General features: G+C 37.5%; 1 protein-coding gene across 1 annotated transcript in view; it reads right to left on the reverse strand.

Moving 5' to 3' along the window:
• Nucleotides 1-113: 113 nt before the first annotated feature.
• Nucleotides 114-17,376, reverse strand: part of LOC110383398 (GATOR complex protein NPRL2) — a 66,786-nt gene continuing 49,523 nt past the window's right edge. Inside the window, exons 5-8 of the mRNA XM_049837978.2 lie at nucleotides 4,322-4,465; nucleotides 3,826-3,910; nucleotides 3,274-3,443; nucleotides 114-2,949 (exon numbers count right to left, since the gene is read on the reverse strand). Of these exons, the coding sequence (XP_049693935.1) occupies nucleotides 2,767-2,949; nucleotides 3,274-3,443; nucleotides 3,826-3,910; nucleotides 4,322-4,465 (582 nt within the window). The 3' untranslated portion in view covers nucleotides 114-2,766. The remainder of the gene's footprint in view (nucleotides 2,950-3,273; nucleotides 3,444-3,825; nucleotides 3,911-4,321; nucleotides 4,466-17,376) is intronic.

Consider the following 17,376-nt stretch of genomic DNA (forward strand, 5'->3'; position numbering starts at 1 on the left):
CATTATCCACGAGTAATATAGGCTATATTTTATCCCGGTACGGGCAGTAGTTACCACGGGACGCGGGTGAAACCGCGGGAAAACGGCTAGTATTAACAATAAAAAGGCAGGTGTATAAAAATAATCAATTTAATGAGTCTCCATTACTTACACGTATTTAGATAAAACATAACATTTATGTACTTAATTAACGTATGCACAACGTGTAAAGTTAGATGCACAAAAACTCAGACAACCAAATGATTTCTAATATGACCAAATTCTGAAAAAAAAGGGAAGAAAATAAATGTTTCATGAGCTGTTTAAATTGTACTGGCAATTCAGATCATTTCCTGCGTATGTAACAACAGGGCAACGCAACGGTTTTTGGCGAGTTTGTCTTGACTTATTAATGAATAGACAGGGCAATATTTTTAACAAAGATTTTTTTGAAAAAAATATAATTCTGCACATTGTTCTTAAGAAAATGTTCAAGTCTTGCGCATTTAACGTTACATGTTGTAAAGCTAAAACGCTAGTTTCATATACATATGTATAGTTAAAATAATATACTTACAATCAACAGGTAATGGAACTGAAAAAAATAGTAACAAAAAAGTGTACTTATTTTGTACCTTCTTACACAAAACAGTACATAATGATAATGATTTATTTACATAATTTAGTTTTTTGTAGAATTTACATTTTAATAACACTTATAAAGTTTTGGTTTTATAAAACTTGTAAGAAAAATATTTCAAAATTTTACCGTTTATGTACTTACTTATTTTACATTAGGTACTTATCTATAATTGTATTGACAATAACAAGAATAGTTTTAATGAAAAGCCTAGTGCAATAAATGTATCTCTCGGCTTAAAAACATGAAAAAACAAGATATGATGATAATCTCTAAAAATAACAAATAATATCTAATATTATGCATTGATTACGTTTTCAAATATACAAGAAATAAGGCACAAAAGAATCCTGACTAGTTTTGGCGCGTTCAGAAAAATCAATTCAAAGATCGTTAAAAAAGATAAAATGAAACTTTATAATAAAATTAAAAATATAATATAACATACCTAGATAACATAACCTATTCGCAAAACATTTACATCTGAACACGCCTTAATAACAATAAAAAAACGAAATTGACGAGAAAACAATATTTGGGTAAAATTAAGAATAACCGGTTGATGCTGACTATAGCCGGCCAAAGTCTATAAATGAAAAGATACATTCAACAATTATACAGATACACACACGACTAGACACCACATGTACAAAATTCGAATCGAAATATGTACTAAAAGATTTTTTTAGTTTTTGTATTACGTGGTAGGTAATCCGATGTCATAGCGATGTTTTTAAAAGTATTTTAACACAATCGGTGGGTTTCTTTTAATTTAAAAATGTACACGATATTATGTTAAAGTTGAAAAATGCGTGTTGAAATGATTTCGGCATTGATATACTGTACTTGAGATATAAATAACCTACTATAACTTCTAAAACATGAATCTAAGATATATAACTATTGAAAGAAAATTCTAACATGATAAAATGATCTTCAAAATATATATTATTTTTCTGTAAAAGACAACACAATATTTTTCTTTGGTTTTTTTCTTTTTTTTACAGTAAAATTACCCTTTTCATACAGTTTAATGCTGGGTTCCCATAAAAAAAAAACTACAGTCCGCATGGAAACCGATTTTTTTTTGTTGTTTATAGGAACCAAGCATAAATATAAGAATAGAAGTAGCACCTTCACGGATTGACCGGTAATTATGTACAATTAGTAAAATATTAATAAAAACATTTATAAAAATATGTTTAAACTTAGAATATTGAGCAGTTTATGAACTTGTAAAACTAAGGTAGGTATGTTGCACACCAAAACAGGTATAATATAAATTGAAATTGAATATAGACTAAGTATTAAAGTTATATTGTAGTCTAAAAATAGTATTCTAGCTTTCTAAAAAGTGGTAAAGGTAATATTAGAAATCAATTACAAAGTCTGCTGTCGAGTACCTACATTTTCACAAAATTCAAAACAAAAAATATATTATTACATACTATGTATAAAACAGATATACATTTATTACCCTTATTTACACAACTTCGTTGTTCTTATTCATAATAATTATTACAAAATACAGAATGACTTAATTTTAGACAGAACTTGACACTTTGGATTTGCCATAATCAAAAGTTACAGCGACAAAATTACATCCTGGCTCCCTAAGTGTTTCTTCATCATAGTGCAATGTGGTAGAACTCTCTGCACCATGTAGCTTATCTACCTACTCATATTCAATGAATTTGCTTGTCATAATCTCTAAAAAGGAAGTAGGTACGTAAGTATTTTTGGCACATTAGATGAAGCCTTTCTTAACAATTTTTCGTATATTTTGTGCATTTCTTCATCTTCATGCGAATCTAAAATAACGTATGGCTATCTTAAAATCTTTATGTATCAAATCAGCATTCTTAAAATCTTCAATATAGTTACCTTAATAACAAAACATATATTACTAATTCTTCAGCCTTTGCCCACTTTGGGACAATACAGGCTAAATAATTCTTCAGTTGCGAGACCTACCATTATTTGCAGCTGTCACAAAATCAAACTATGATTTTCATGACATTATTTTATATCAACCAATGATAATCATCTTAGAACACTTATTCCACAAAAATCCTCATATATTTTGCAATCACGACACTCTCCCAAACTATGCCATTGAATTAAACACGACACTCACGCCATCTGCCTCATTTAACAATAAACACGACGTTACTGTCCCTCTCTAGTTGTTCCTCGATCTGTAGCGCGGACAGCCCGCTCTGGCAACACAGCTCGTCTAAACACACGAGCCCGTTGTACGTGCGCACGAGTGGCTGACTGTGGTCGCTCATGATTGACGCCGTGTCGTCGTTGTGAAGGGTTATTGGGAACTGAAAATAATAATAAAGATATTAGATTTTTATACCTACAATTAGTATTCTGTCTTGTAAAATACTAGAAAGTTGTATTCTTTTTTTGAAAGTGTCCTTAAAGGCCGAAAATTCGTGTCCAATGATAATAAGTTTATAAATAGGGATACTCTTTCCACAAACCCATCATCTCACATTTACTAAAGATTTGTGAACCTCAAGGCAAAAAAAAACATAAATTGTCCATTACCTAGGTACTATGGAAAATGTATAATTATTTAGGAACTTATGATTCGTCGAAAAGTAAATCATGTTCTTCAAGTGAAAATTATTAAAGATCCTTACCTTATACACCCTTCTAATAAGACCTTCAAGCACTCCAAACAGAACCAGTTTCCTCTCATTGATGGCCAGCTCCTGAGGCTTCATCCTTCTGCACAGGTCCCTGATGGTGCTGCCATAAGACATACCAGCGTACATGCGGAATATGTCGCTCACTTTCGGCAGTTGACGAGCTGAAATTGATAGCGTAAAATGATTAATGATGTTTATGGGCAAGTAATCTGTGGTATGAGGGACAACATAATGAAAATATAATTATAATTTTGTAATAAGCTACTAATGAACTCTCCACCTTCTTTAAGCTGCGCCCTATAGGTTCCAGATTGTTTCTAGAATGTTAAATGTACCACGTCAACCACCTGTATAACATATGGAATGCTCATAAAGATTTGGGTATTATAAGAGTGATATGAAATATTATAAGAGAAGGGACACAACCAGGGTTTTCACGACAACAAAAATAAGATATTTTACTATTATTTATATTTTGCTAGTTTCTACCTGGAACTACTTCTCATACGTCGATAGAAAGTAGCTTATGTACTTAGTACTTACGAGATCTTGCGCAGAAATCGACACATTGTCGTTGAAGTCCTGCGCAGCGAGTCAGCTGCCTCAGCTTAGGAGTAGCACTGTACACCTGAAAATTTACAAATTCTCATTATGATAATGCTGTTAACTATGCAAGGAAAGTATTTTGTCAGAGTTTTTTATACAACCAGGATTATTTTGAGGAGATCACCGTATTTTCTTTCTTATTCTTCCTTCAATGAGTACATTGGGTGACACAGAGTCACTACTCGGACCCATCCAGATTTATGTAAGTAATTACGAGTTTTCCTAGGTGTCAAATTGGTGAGTCCCGGCTGTAACTTTAACATCAGGCGGGCGGCAGGCACTCAAGGGAGTCAGTAGCCATAAAGTCTGACAACCAGTATTACCAATAGGTTGTTTGAGAAACTGGATTTAGAAGGTCGGATATTTTTTATTTACGTTAAATGTACTGATGTATCGTAACATCTACTATCAAGTCAAAATAGTAGCTACTTACAGCACAGTACTGGAAGATCGGCACGAGCGTGACGACTCCGTAGTAGACGAGATTCTGCACGCAGGCGCGCACCAGGCTGATCTCCACGTCTGTCAGCGCGGCTATCTTCGACACGTGGTTGAAACCGTCTATGTAGGGTAGGATCTGGAACAACGATACAAGGGCCTTTGAGTCCATAGAGTCTTTCAAATTACGTCAATCAATCATCTATACTGACATTATGAAGCTGAAGAGTTCGTTTAAAGAACTACTGCACTGATAAAAAAAATCTTTCAGTTTTAGATAGCCCACTTATTAAGACAGTCTTAGAGGGCTTTTACATTAACGCCCTGCTACAGTAACAACACCTAACCTAGTAATCATCTCCATTAATCCTTTCGCTCCAATTTAGAAACAGAGACTTACAAAATGCTACACTTTTGCTCTGTATACCAAAATAATACGCTCCACCAGGAAGTAACCAACTACCCAAATTCCCAATTTAGCCGACTGTCAAATAAATCATGGGACATTACGCTACTATTTTAGTGTATCACCCAATGTAATGGTTTGAACTTGACCTTGGGAGTCTTCCAATAAGAATAATGTCACAAACATTTTATTTGTACTATAGAATGACAAAGTATTGGAGCTGGAGTTGAATGGCAATTTAGTTTTGCCAATATAGGAATATAATAAATGTAGGAAGAACCACAAGTTTTGTATGGAATATAGATAATTCCAGATGGATGGTTACTAATAACAAAACCGTATCAGCTATGTAATTGGTTACAATTGATAGTGATTTATGAAAAATAGGTAGTCACCTATTTGTGAAACTCGGGAGAGTTAAGGATTGTGTGTATTTAACAATTTAATTTGGTCTACCAGAGTTTTTATGCCTATAGCAAATACATATAACTATGTAATAGTTGGGGACTTTTCATCACTTAATTCCTCAACCTTCTGGAAGGATTCCTAATGTGGCCTTTTTGTTATAGTATTGTTACGTAAGTTATAAGTGGATAAGATTAATCGTTGTTAATTTATACGAAGCCATGGCACGTAACAGTATCTCTGTATGCCCTGTGGATAAAAGATCATCAATATTTTTACTCAATTGCCCAGAAAGTTGACTTTCCGTAATTTTGCAACGTCATGTATGCCTTATCCACGGAGGGAGGAAAGATAGCGGATATGCCAAAAGGAAGGTAGGTCAGGCGCCAGTTGCTAGAGCTAATTACGCGTTGTGGTTCTTTGTCAAATCAAACCAATATCTTGATTGACTGAATCTTTTACAGATTGGTCTTGATTGACTAGTAGTTTTATTTAGAAAATACTGGGCGGGTTCTAAGGAACTCATGTAAGAAGTGGTAACGTTCCTCGTCCCCCAAACACCTGCATTTTGACGCGATACTTTTTATGAGATTTTGACAGATATCTCCGCTGGTCATTTTGTTCTCCATTGTCTTATCATTGTCAAGCTCCGTTTTATGTAAGAGAGATTCCGTTCTGTTGGCAAAAGTCCAGCTTATAGGAGCTTTTATAACGAATACCTACGTGTATGTTTGTTTAACCCGCTTTTATACGCGGCTTGAGGTAAGAATACAGTTCTTCGTAGAACAATAGGTAGGTAGGTGAGTGGTAGGAAAACAGCAAACTTTTATATTAGACTCTAACCATAAAATATGATCCGTATTTTTTTTTCTGCAGCAGCGGTGTAACACCTGTGGTATCTTCTTAATTTAACTTTTTACTTTAGAAAAACCATAAACCCTTGATTGACTTGCTAAGGAAGATACCTATACAATTTTAATTGGTTACTGTCACGGACACGGAAAACATAAAGCTCTTAAGAAGAAAATTAAACTACGAGACAATTGTCCACTTATTTAAAGTGCACCTAATTAGCATAATTATACCTACACTCTCAGTAAATACTACCCATACAAGCAACATTGCAACATAAGACATATACCCACCTATCTAGTCTTCCTAATCACGCGTACCTACAGACCACAGTGCAGTTAGCAACAGCCAATAGCATTACCGCCCGTATGGTAACGAGACTAATAGTGCATCTGATTACCAATCGGCCCAGATACAGCGTAGCAACCGGTGCGCTCGCGCATACGTCGTTCCTATCTCTATAGGAACGACGATTTATCATCATTATCATTCGTCATAATTATTGGCCTAGTTAAGTTCAAGATTTTGTTGGAAAATTTATGATTTATTTTGTTTGTTTTTTGGCTACTTCATGAATTTGGCATCAGGAGTAACTGCTACAAGGAACTACTAAAATTTTGCCCTGTTTAGCATCATCTAGTTGTAGTAGTTATCCAAGACAGAAAACCTTACCTAAGTATGCCATTTTTTAACCTAACTTATTTAATGCAGTTGGTTTATCGTCAAAGGAGTTTGGGTAAAGTTCAATTATCACATTTTTGCTGCCCTGATAGCAACACTATTTGAGTGATTTAACTATTCTTGACAATCGTATAATCCATATAAGACGGTGAACAGACAAACAAATGCACTTGATCAGTTGATGACCTATTTAGTGCATAGCAACATCGCGTCCGTGCCATCCGTGCGCGTGCGTCGTGAGTTATACCTCTGTTTACTTGTAAGATTTATTATATTTGATTATTTGTGTGCGACGGTGATTAATTTTACGAAACGATGTGGATTTTACCTGCTCATAAGGTTGTTGCTAAGGTCACAAAGTGGAACAGTGAAGAGATAATTAATTATTTTCTATCAATAGTAATTATATACTGTTACTGTTACAGTCCTACTGCTGGGCTGCGGCCTCCTCTCACACGGAGAAGGATTGAGCATTAATCACCACGCTTGCTCAATGCGGTTTGGTAAAAATATAACTAAATCAAAAATCTATCTGCTTGCAAACTTACAACCAAAAAGTGCTCAGTTGGATACAATACAACCTTCTTTGTAGTCAAAGTCTATCACGCAAGTCTAATATATAAAACTTTTATTACCTCCCAAAGTCCCAACACGTATCGCTCAGGTTCCAAGGCCAAATGTTAAGTGAACCTAAGTGATTGAAAGGTATCAATCACTTAGACTCAACCGAATCAATCATAAACCCGCCTCTTGGGTAATCATGTAGGCAAAGAGTTTGTCTATGCAGCCTTCGTTTTTTTATGAAGTCTGTGGTATTAGCTATGTCAATATTGGCGGGCTTTTTGACAGATTGGGCAAAAGCAAGAGGAGTTTGCTTAGGCAAGTAGGGTTGGTAAATATCAGGGTTCAGGGCTTTAGTTTGACGTCAGCATTGACATATTTAACAATCGACTCCTGTAATACTAAGAGGGTTCAATTCCCAAAATGGGACAATACATTAAAGTAATGTAAAACTTGTATAATGCTGATGGTAACTCAGTTTCTTTGGCATAGTATAGCTGACTCTACTTATTAGCTCTATCTAACTTTGAGTCAAGGAAATTTAAGCTTTTGTAGTAGGTAGGTAGGTTCTTAACTAGGTTTAACTACGTAGTTTGTCCAAATGACGTTAAGCTACAAAATAAACTTAATTAGAGTAATTACAACAGCGAACACGCTAACTACAAATTAACGTACCTATCTATCTACAGAAAGTTCAATAAGGAAAGACCTTTTACCAAAGATTAATAATAATCCTCTCCAGTTTATTAACTTAGTAGGTATTCCAGCCTACACAAAACACAATTAAAACAATCTTCCTTATAGCAAAAACAATAGCAGCGTTTTACCTGAAATAAAACGCATATTAAATACTTACCTTATTTGAAGCTTACTAGTTTGAGATAGGCACCTACGTGTTTTCCGCTTTTATCTCCGTCCTTTTCTACCCCATATCTTGCATCTCTCTCGCACATCGACCAGTTTCACTCCCCACCAGGCAGGAGGCGACGAGTGTTCTCGGCGGCCACAGTTCGTCATTGAGTCGAAAACACCAGGCAGAAATTAAAATGTAAGCTTCAAATAAGGTAAGTATTTAATATGCGTTTTATTTCAGGTAAAACGCTGCTATTAAATTCTTGACCGTTATTTGAAGCTTACTAGTTTGAGACGTGTTTGTTATCGCCTGGTGGAAGTGGACGCCAATGTGAGCAAAAGCACAATGAAATTGTGTATGTAAATAGGTACTTAGGTACACGAGTAATCACATGTAAGTATGTGTATTGCGTCCTGGAATACTAATGTAATAAAAGTTAACTGGTACTGCTACTCAGCTACATCCTGTTAGACTGGAAGCCGACCCCAACATAGTTGGGAAAGGGGCTCGGAGGATGAGTAATAAAAATTAAAAGAGAGATGCAAGAACAAAAGCAAAATTGATTTCATTTTCTAATAGTAATTAACAAAAATATTGCGATACTTCTTAATAACAATAGTAACAAAAATATAGACATTAATCAGCTGGATTTATTAAATAATCGAGATAACTTGCTACTTCTATTTAGTGGGTATCTTTCTCTTCTGTAAAAATGGGCAAATGTATTGCCTGATCGCCAATTACCCTTGGCTAATATGTCGTCCAAAGGTATATTGTCAACACAGATTTTGACGCTACCGCCGAGTGGAAGCTTCCTGGGGTTGTAGTTATTCCTGCCTCTTTTAACAATGTCTTAATCCACCCGCAATCATCGTTCGGGTGCCTGCCTTTGGTTGGCCTCTAACGGATATAAATAAATTTAAGGAATTAGCCGATGTCCGTCTATCTTCTAACAAGGCTTTAGTCTTTCTGACCCAATACACTGGACTTAGATTTATATTCTCCTGATTATCCATCAAACAACAACCCGACTGCCTATGACTAGAACTGTCGGTCTTAGAGCCAAAGACTGGCCATAAGATTAAATTATCTTTGTTGTTTTTGAAATGTTCTGGGTCTATTGCAAGCAAGGCAAGATCATGGACTCGCCTTTCCGAAACAAGCTAGCAAAAGAAAGAGCAGCAGTGTGCCTGGAAGTTGCAAAAGGATTATTCTTGTCTACGTTTACTGCACTTAAGTAGGTTACCAATTCGAAAGCCCAGTGAAGAGTGGACGTGTGTTTGGCTATTTAATTTCTCTCCCATAAATTTAATCAAATTTGCTATGAAACTCTGACTCTTACATAAACAGTGATTAGATACAAAGTGCAGTGCAAACAAATTCATAAAAAAATATCGCAAAACAATTCGCGTAGTGCCGAGTGTCCCGAGGTAGGCTCCTCCTCACCTCGAGTAAACGAGAAGGGCTGCGCGATTCAAATAATTCATCTCTGTCGCACTTAGCGCGAAATACCCGCCACGCGCCGCGGTTCCCGGAAATCGCGGAACACCTGACACCTGCGACGACTCACCGCGCTTGTTTACATTTTTGATATCTACATTACCTAGAACAAAATAATAATGGCAAATAACTGTGCTTCATGCCAAAAACCTTTACGCTCATCTAACATTAAATGCTCCAAATGCGATCAGCTGTTTCACGTTACATGTGCTAATACTAGTAATCAAACTAAATTAACAAATGAAACGAAAGCGACCTGGACTTGCCCCACATGTCAGAACAGGGGACCAAAGAAAACAATTTCTCCTGCGAGGTCTGTACCAGATCCCGACGAACCTGGTAAAAACGCCACCGCCTCCTCGAACAAGCTTGACCAAACCACAGTCTCATCCCGAGATTTACCCTGCAATAACAACAGTTCCGACTCAGAGATACTGCGGTCACTCAGCTCCGAGATACACTTACTACGTGGCGATGTTGGAGATCTAAAGAGCCACATTAAATACCTCAGCGAACACCTGACTCAATGCTACTCCCGTCTCGAGGAATACGACACTCGTATAAAAACGCTGGAAAAACGCGAAGAGGAAATAATTGCTCTTAACAGCACCATAACCAACTTGCGGGACCAGCTGAATAATCAAGGTCAAGCGTCCCTTAAAAACGAGCTGGAAATCAGTGGAATAGACGAGCTTAAAAATGAAAGCCCGCTGCACATTATCCGTGTAATGGCACACAAAATAGGCGTGTCTTTGGAGGAAAATGACATCGACTTTGTGTCTCGTGTCGGACCCCGCCGCCAGAAGACAGACTCATCTGACGCCCCGCCTCGCAATCTCGCAGTGCGTTTCGTTCGACGATACAAACGCGATGAATTTTTAAAAGCGGCGAAAATGAGAAGGTCATTGACCTCTACCGACATCGAAATAGCTGGACCTACAAGAAACATCTTTGTGAATGAGAGACTCACGTCCTGTAATAGACAGTTATTTCGTGCGGCTAGAAACGCTGCAAAGACACACGGATACAAATACTGCTGGATCAGAAACGGCGCAATACTTATACGCAAGCAAGAGGGCAACCCCGCTATACACATACAGAACATGGAAGATCTGGAACGTCACATGGGACGCGCACCGGCCGCTCCGGCCGAGCGCTCCCCCGTGTCAGCAAGCCTGCAATAAGGCGCCGCACCAGGATATTAAGCAGTACAGATTTAATTTCATATTCTTTTGTTATGGCTACTTGTACCTCCCAATTTTTACTTTAGTGCCTTGTTACGCTTTACTAAAAGCCAAAATAACTCATTTAATTTTAATCTTTCTTTTTCCTAAAACTATATCTTGTGATTTAACTGTAGAATATCATAATTATTATTACCTACTTTGTTTGATAAAAATATTTTGCTACTCAAAATACACCCACAAACGCACACATACACACACACAGACAATGAAGACAAAACAGAAAAACACATATTACCTCCATACATACACTCCACATGATACTCAAACAACTCATATAAATAAAATACTACCACTACTATCTAATAATTACATACAAAATAATAAAAAAGGCACACATTTCAATAATTCAAACACTTTAACACACTCGTACATACATGCGAAAATTGTTTCCTTCCAATATTATTATACATCCGCGGCCAGCCGAGTCATGACAATGACTCTCACTGTTTTTTACGTCAAATCAAACAACATCACCTTCATATCACCTTCAAAAGTCACTAACAAACATATTATACCACAAATCACACAAAAGCTAGCTACACGCTCTAACACATCAACACTCACACGTAAACTAAACATCCTACCACCTGTTATTTCTACAAAATGTAATTCCTTGCATAAATTCACAGTTCGTCAAATCATGACCACAACCATCGTATTAAAAAATTACAATCATTTTTTTATGAATTTCGTTAGTAATGGCGTTGGATGACATAATACAAAATATTGACGATATAACAACACTAGAATGTCATGATTTAAATGAACTGGAAGAATGTAGGAATTACTGCAAAAGCAATAACCACGAAAACGATTTTACACTACTTACTCTAAACATTAGAAGTTATCAAAGAAACTTCGATGACTTTGCCATAACGCTGCAACGACTTGGCGTGAACCTTGACGTCATTGTCCTAACCGAGTGCTGGCTACACGAAGGATCGATAATCGATAACCTTCCTGGTTACAATGTTTACCGATCGGATAAACAACAAAACAAAAATGGCGGCGTAGTTATTTACGTAAAAAACAAATATGATGTATCTATAACCAGCACAAGCCTATTAGACACCGATAGTCTCCTCCTAGTCTTAAACAACAAAATCGCACTAATAGGACTATACCGCTCACCCTCTTTTTCTAACTTATCAGATTTCATCGCTTCCATAGACAATCTCCTAACGACAATGAACAAATACGACACAATTATTATCTCCGGTGACACAAATATCGACATATGCAACACCACAAATAACAAACACCACGATTACTTGTGCTTAATGGCTTCACACTCCCTGCTTCCTGTCATAACCAAACCAACCAGAGGCAAATCATGTATTGACCACATATTCATTAAGAGCAAGCCGAAGCCCAGGGGCATTATATGTAAAAGCTCCATCACAGACCATGACATAGCAATAGCCTGTTTACCAAATATTGACGCATCAAGGAGAAAACCAAATGCCTGGAAACACAAAATTAATGACGACGACCTTATCCTAGACTTAGCCAACAAGGACTGGTCAGACGTCCTAACCCAACAGTGCCCGAGCACGGCGGCAACCTTGCTCACAACAACCCTCGTAGACCTAATTGAAAAACACACCCGTAAAATCAAAACACCTCGTAGCAAACTCAACATTCAGCCTTGGATCACACCTGGGCTCATGAGATGTATCAAACACCGAGACAGGCTTCATCTATCTCTGAGGGCAGATCCAAAAAACACCAGCAAAAAACTGATATATACACGTTATAGAAACTTCTGCAACGACCTCTTACGAAAAATAAAAATTGAATTCGATAGTCGACAGCTGCAAGAAAACAGTAAAAATCCTCAAACTCTTTGGAAAGTTTTAAAATCGATATACGATCCTAGCTCCACCCAGAAGAATAAAACATCCAGTGTTACACCAAACTGCCCAGACCCAATTGATTGCCTAAACAAATACAATACATATTTCACAACAGTAGGCAAGAACCTCGCGGACACTATACTCACAAGAATATCCGAAACACAGACATCCCTGACAAACAAATACACGCCACAAAAAAACTTACCTCTCTCTTTTTTCATTCAACCCACTGACGAAACAGAAGTATCTCTCTTCATTAATCAATTGAAAAAAGACAGTAGTCCCGGACCAGACAAAATTGGCGCCAAACTCTTAAAAAAAATACAGAAATTCATAGTTGCTCCTCTTACTTATATCATTAACCTTAGCATAGAAACAGGAGTATTTCCAGAACAATGGAAAGTCGCTGCAGTAAGCCCTATACACAAAGGAGGACCACCTGATAAACCGGAAAACTACCGTCCCATAGCACTTCTTAGTATATTGTCTAAAATTCTTGAAAAGGTTGTAAATACCCGACTAGTTAACTTTTTGGAGAAAAATAACATAATCTCAGAAAGGCAATTCGGCTTTAGGAAGGGAAAATCTACTGAAGATGCCGCTCTTTTGTTAACAAAATCGATTGCAAACTGTATAGAAAAAGGGGACAGATGCATGGCAGTCTTCCTAGACTTGGCTAAAGCCTTCGATACCATCTCTACTGATCTTCTCCTTAAGAAACTAGACGCCTCCGGCATTAGAGGCATACCATTGGACTGGTTCCGTAGTTACCTCACTAACCGTAGCCAATACGTTAAATCAGCGTGTCTCACTAGCAGCAAACTTTCCATAAACTTTGGCGTCCCGCAGGGTAGTCTACTAGGCCCAACACTCTTCACTATATACATAAACGACATACTCAACCTAAATATACACAGTGCAGAACTAATATCTTATGCCGATGATACTGTTATCTTATTTCAAGCAAAAACCTGGGAGCAGTTATTCTCCCTAGCAGAAGAAGGGCTGTCAACAGTAGCACAAACACTCAACAATAACCTATTAACTCTAAACATAAAAAAGACCAAAGCAATCACATTCTTCAAAACCATGACGTCCAGTCCGCCTTCTAACCTTTCACTCAAATTCCACACATGCCACACAAACACACCAAAAGATAGCTGCTCTTGTGAACAAATACAACGCACTCACTCTATTCGATACCTCGGCTTAATTATTGATGAAAATCTGTCATACAAAGAGCACATCCAGTCTTTATCCACGCGAGTCAGAAAGCTCATCTATATTATGAAAAAACTAAGAGATCGGACATCTAAAGACACACAGCGCATGGTCTACTACGCCATATGTCAATCTATAATTCAATACGGAATATCTATCTGGGGAGGAGCTGGCAAAACCACTCTCATAGAACTCGAGAGAGCCCAAAGGGCGGTCATCAAGGTGCTCCTCAAGAAACCATTCCTATATCCCACAGACACCTTATTCAACGAATTTGGTGTACTTCGAGTCCGTCAACTCTATATTCTAAATGCATACCTACACACATTCAAACAACTAAAAAAAAGACCGGATTACCAAACGCTGTTATCTAAAAGAACTAACCAAGTCCCAGTACCACGCACCATCTCCCTCCTAGCCAGAAGATGCCCTACATACCTGCACACTACAATATTCAACAACGTCAACCGTAGTATATCCCGCAGCACAAATGAACTTCCGTATTTCGCATGCAAAAAGGTGATCAAGAAACTGTTAATGGAACTCACATACGAAGAAACCGAGAATATTCTCACCGCTTCATCAACACTTGAAAAGACACACTAACTCACACATACCCTCACAGACACCACCCACACACAAAACACACACGAAACCAACCATCACACACAAAACACGAACACAAACACCAAACATCACACACAAAACACGCACAGAAACACCAAACATCACACACAAACACCAAAAAACATACAAAGATCTACCTATTAGCTAAAAAGAAGAGGATTTCATTTCTTTTTCTTTTATTCATGTTTTTATTCATGTTATTATTTTATTTTTCTCTTTTTCTTTTTTTGAACTTAATTGTCCAGAGAAACAAAACAATTAATTTGCACGAAAAAGCAACTTATGTTTTCAGTTTTTGACCTCATTAACCTGATTTAAATTTTATTTTATTTTTATTACTTTAATCTCCAGAGAGAGAACTATTTATCTGCAAGAATGCGATTTATGTTTTAGTTGCTGATCTCCTTAATATATGTTAATTTAGTTTTATATATTCCTAAGTGTCCACCGATTACATACAAAGTAATGTTAATGTTATTATCTGACCTACAATCAGAATTTACGCATAAGAACCACAATGTAATTAGAAAATAGGTCCCCAAGATACAGGCACAGCCTAGTTTGGGGACCACAGAACTGATAAAAATGACTCTCGTAATATAGTTACAGTTTACCTTTATTGTAATCTACCTCATAACATTAAGAAGTGATTTGCGAATGTAACTGTGGATCAATAAACGAATTTATTATTATTATTATATTATATAATTGGTCAATATTCCAGATGGACGGCTTCCCGGGGAACAGGTTTGCTCAGCGCTATTGATTTTAAAATGTGTCCGACTAGAACGTGTGAACCTAGCTCTCCAGTGGTTTCTGCATTGCATAGTGTAGCTATAACTGACTTGTGTAATAAAATAGTATTGTATGCTAGTTTATTTACTATGTGTAAGTCCGCAAAAAAAATTGGGTAAGTATAGGTCCAAATAGGGATTCAAGGATTCATAGGATCCAATTTCATACTTTTCGCCCCAATTTAACCATCGACTCCAAGCTGATTGATAAGTCTTGCGTGTGGATTGAAGAAGACTTCAGTCGGAGAGACTCCTTGTCCCTCCCCCCCCCTCCCCATTTCCTTGACCTTGGCAGGGGGTATCCCCGTTGCTGTGTCTATCGGTTTCTGCTCGAGGTTCATCAGTGTGTAGGGTACTGCTAATGATCGGGACTTCAAATCTGCTCGCCAAAATACCTGGTGCCACCGAAGGAACTACTATGAGATTAACTCCCGTTCCTGAATTGAGATGACTGAGGACCTACGGTATAAGGTAAGGTGGCGGTAATACCCATGCTAGCGGGTAAGTCCAAACTTGAGAAAAAGGGCATCGTGGAACCCCGCTTTCGGGTCCTTCAGATCTAGGGGCACGTAGTACACAACTATGTATCCCTGGGCTCGCTTCGAGGCAAATAGGTCCACTGCTGATACAAGACGCCCCTCCGGTGGAGGTTTGTGTCGGGAGAGATGGTCTGCATGACTGTTGAATAGGGCTGGTATATGATTCACGACGTGATAGATTTGATACAGCTCGAGATAACTGAATACTTTGTACGTCAAGTTCGGTAGGCTCCTTGATCGGGTGCCACCTTGATTTCTTAGATATGACACTACAGTCCCATTTTTGCATTGAAAAATGACTGTTGATCTCCTTAGCAACTCGCCGTGATTATCCAGTTAATACTGCAAGCATCTCTTTCAGATCGCAGTGAAAGCCTTTTTCTCTCTTGTTCCATGAACCCATTACGGGAGTTCCGTTCAGTTGTGCCCCCATCCTACATCGGAGGCGTCCGTGGTTATAAGGTGACCGGGAAATGGCGTATGAATATCCAAGGTTTGGTGGCAGCTGGCCAGCCACCACTTTAGATCTGCTAAAGCATCTGCTGGTAGGTTCAACATTGCTATACTCCATTCACCGAGCCGTGTAACCAAAGAATGACACTTTTCAAAATGGTAGGTATAACCCGACCGATGACAAAAACGTCACATTTTTATGTAAAATGTTCTTAGTATCTGTGGTCTTCAATTAAGTAGGGTTCTATGTATGACAGTCAAGACTTCTAGGTTAATTTTACATGTAAACGATTTACTACATATTTAATTAAAATTAAGAAAACAATTTACGGCATTTATTATATTTGATTTCAAATAAGTTTGAAAAGATTGCATAAGTTCCACAGACATCGTTCTAAAATATAATTTCTAATGTTGTCAGTATATTACTTTCGTAGTTATTTTTATAAAATATGATCATTACTTCAATCGTGACTTATAAGAACCCTTTTTATGGTTTGTTCACCGTTTGGCTCACGGTTCCATGAATAGGGTAGGTATAGATTGCTGTTCAACACTGCATTGAGGAAAATGAGGAGAGCCCGGTAATGCAGTCTGCCGTATGGGACAACAAAAACTTGCGAAGTTTAAAAGTCCTATCAAGCTATGCAGGTCTTCTAAGTTTGTCGTGCTGTTTGTCACGTAGTGCGTTTTGTCATTATCTTGTTGATAATGCTTGCGATTTATTCACTTGCCATCCAAAACGTGGTGCAAATGATCCCAAAGTAGGCGAATATATCTTGGTGAGCCACCAGAAAATCGAGATACACAATTATAAGTAACCCTTGAGTTTTCAAAGTTTGAGCCACCCAATTGGTCACTGTGGCGAAGGTCTTGGGTGCCGTGCTTAAGCCAAATGGTAGGCACGTAATCTGAAGTAGTCTTCTTCTGTATACTAGTCGAAGAACATGTCTGTGACCTTCGGCTAACGGAAGGTAGAAGTAAGCCTGGGCGAGATCCACTTGCACAGCCATTCGTCTTTCTGAAGAAACTCTAGCACCCGAAAAAACATTTAT

This window comes from Helicoverpa armigera, chromosome 8 (genome assembly GCF_030705265.1).
Source record: "Helicoverpa armigera isolate CAAS_96S chromosome 8, ASM3070526v1, whole genome shotgun sequence".
Lineage (NCBI taxonomy): Eukaryota > Metazoa > Arthropoda > Insecta > Lepidoptera > Noctuidae > Helicoverpa > Helicoverpa armigera.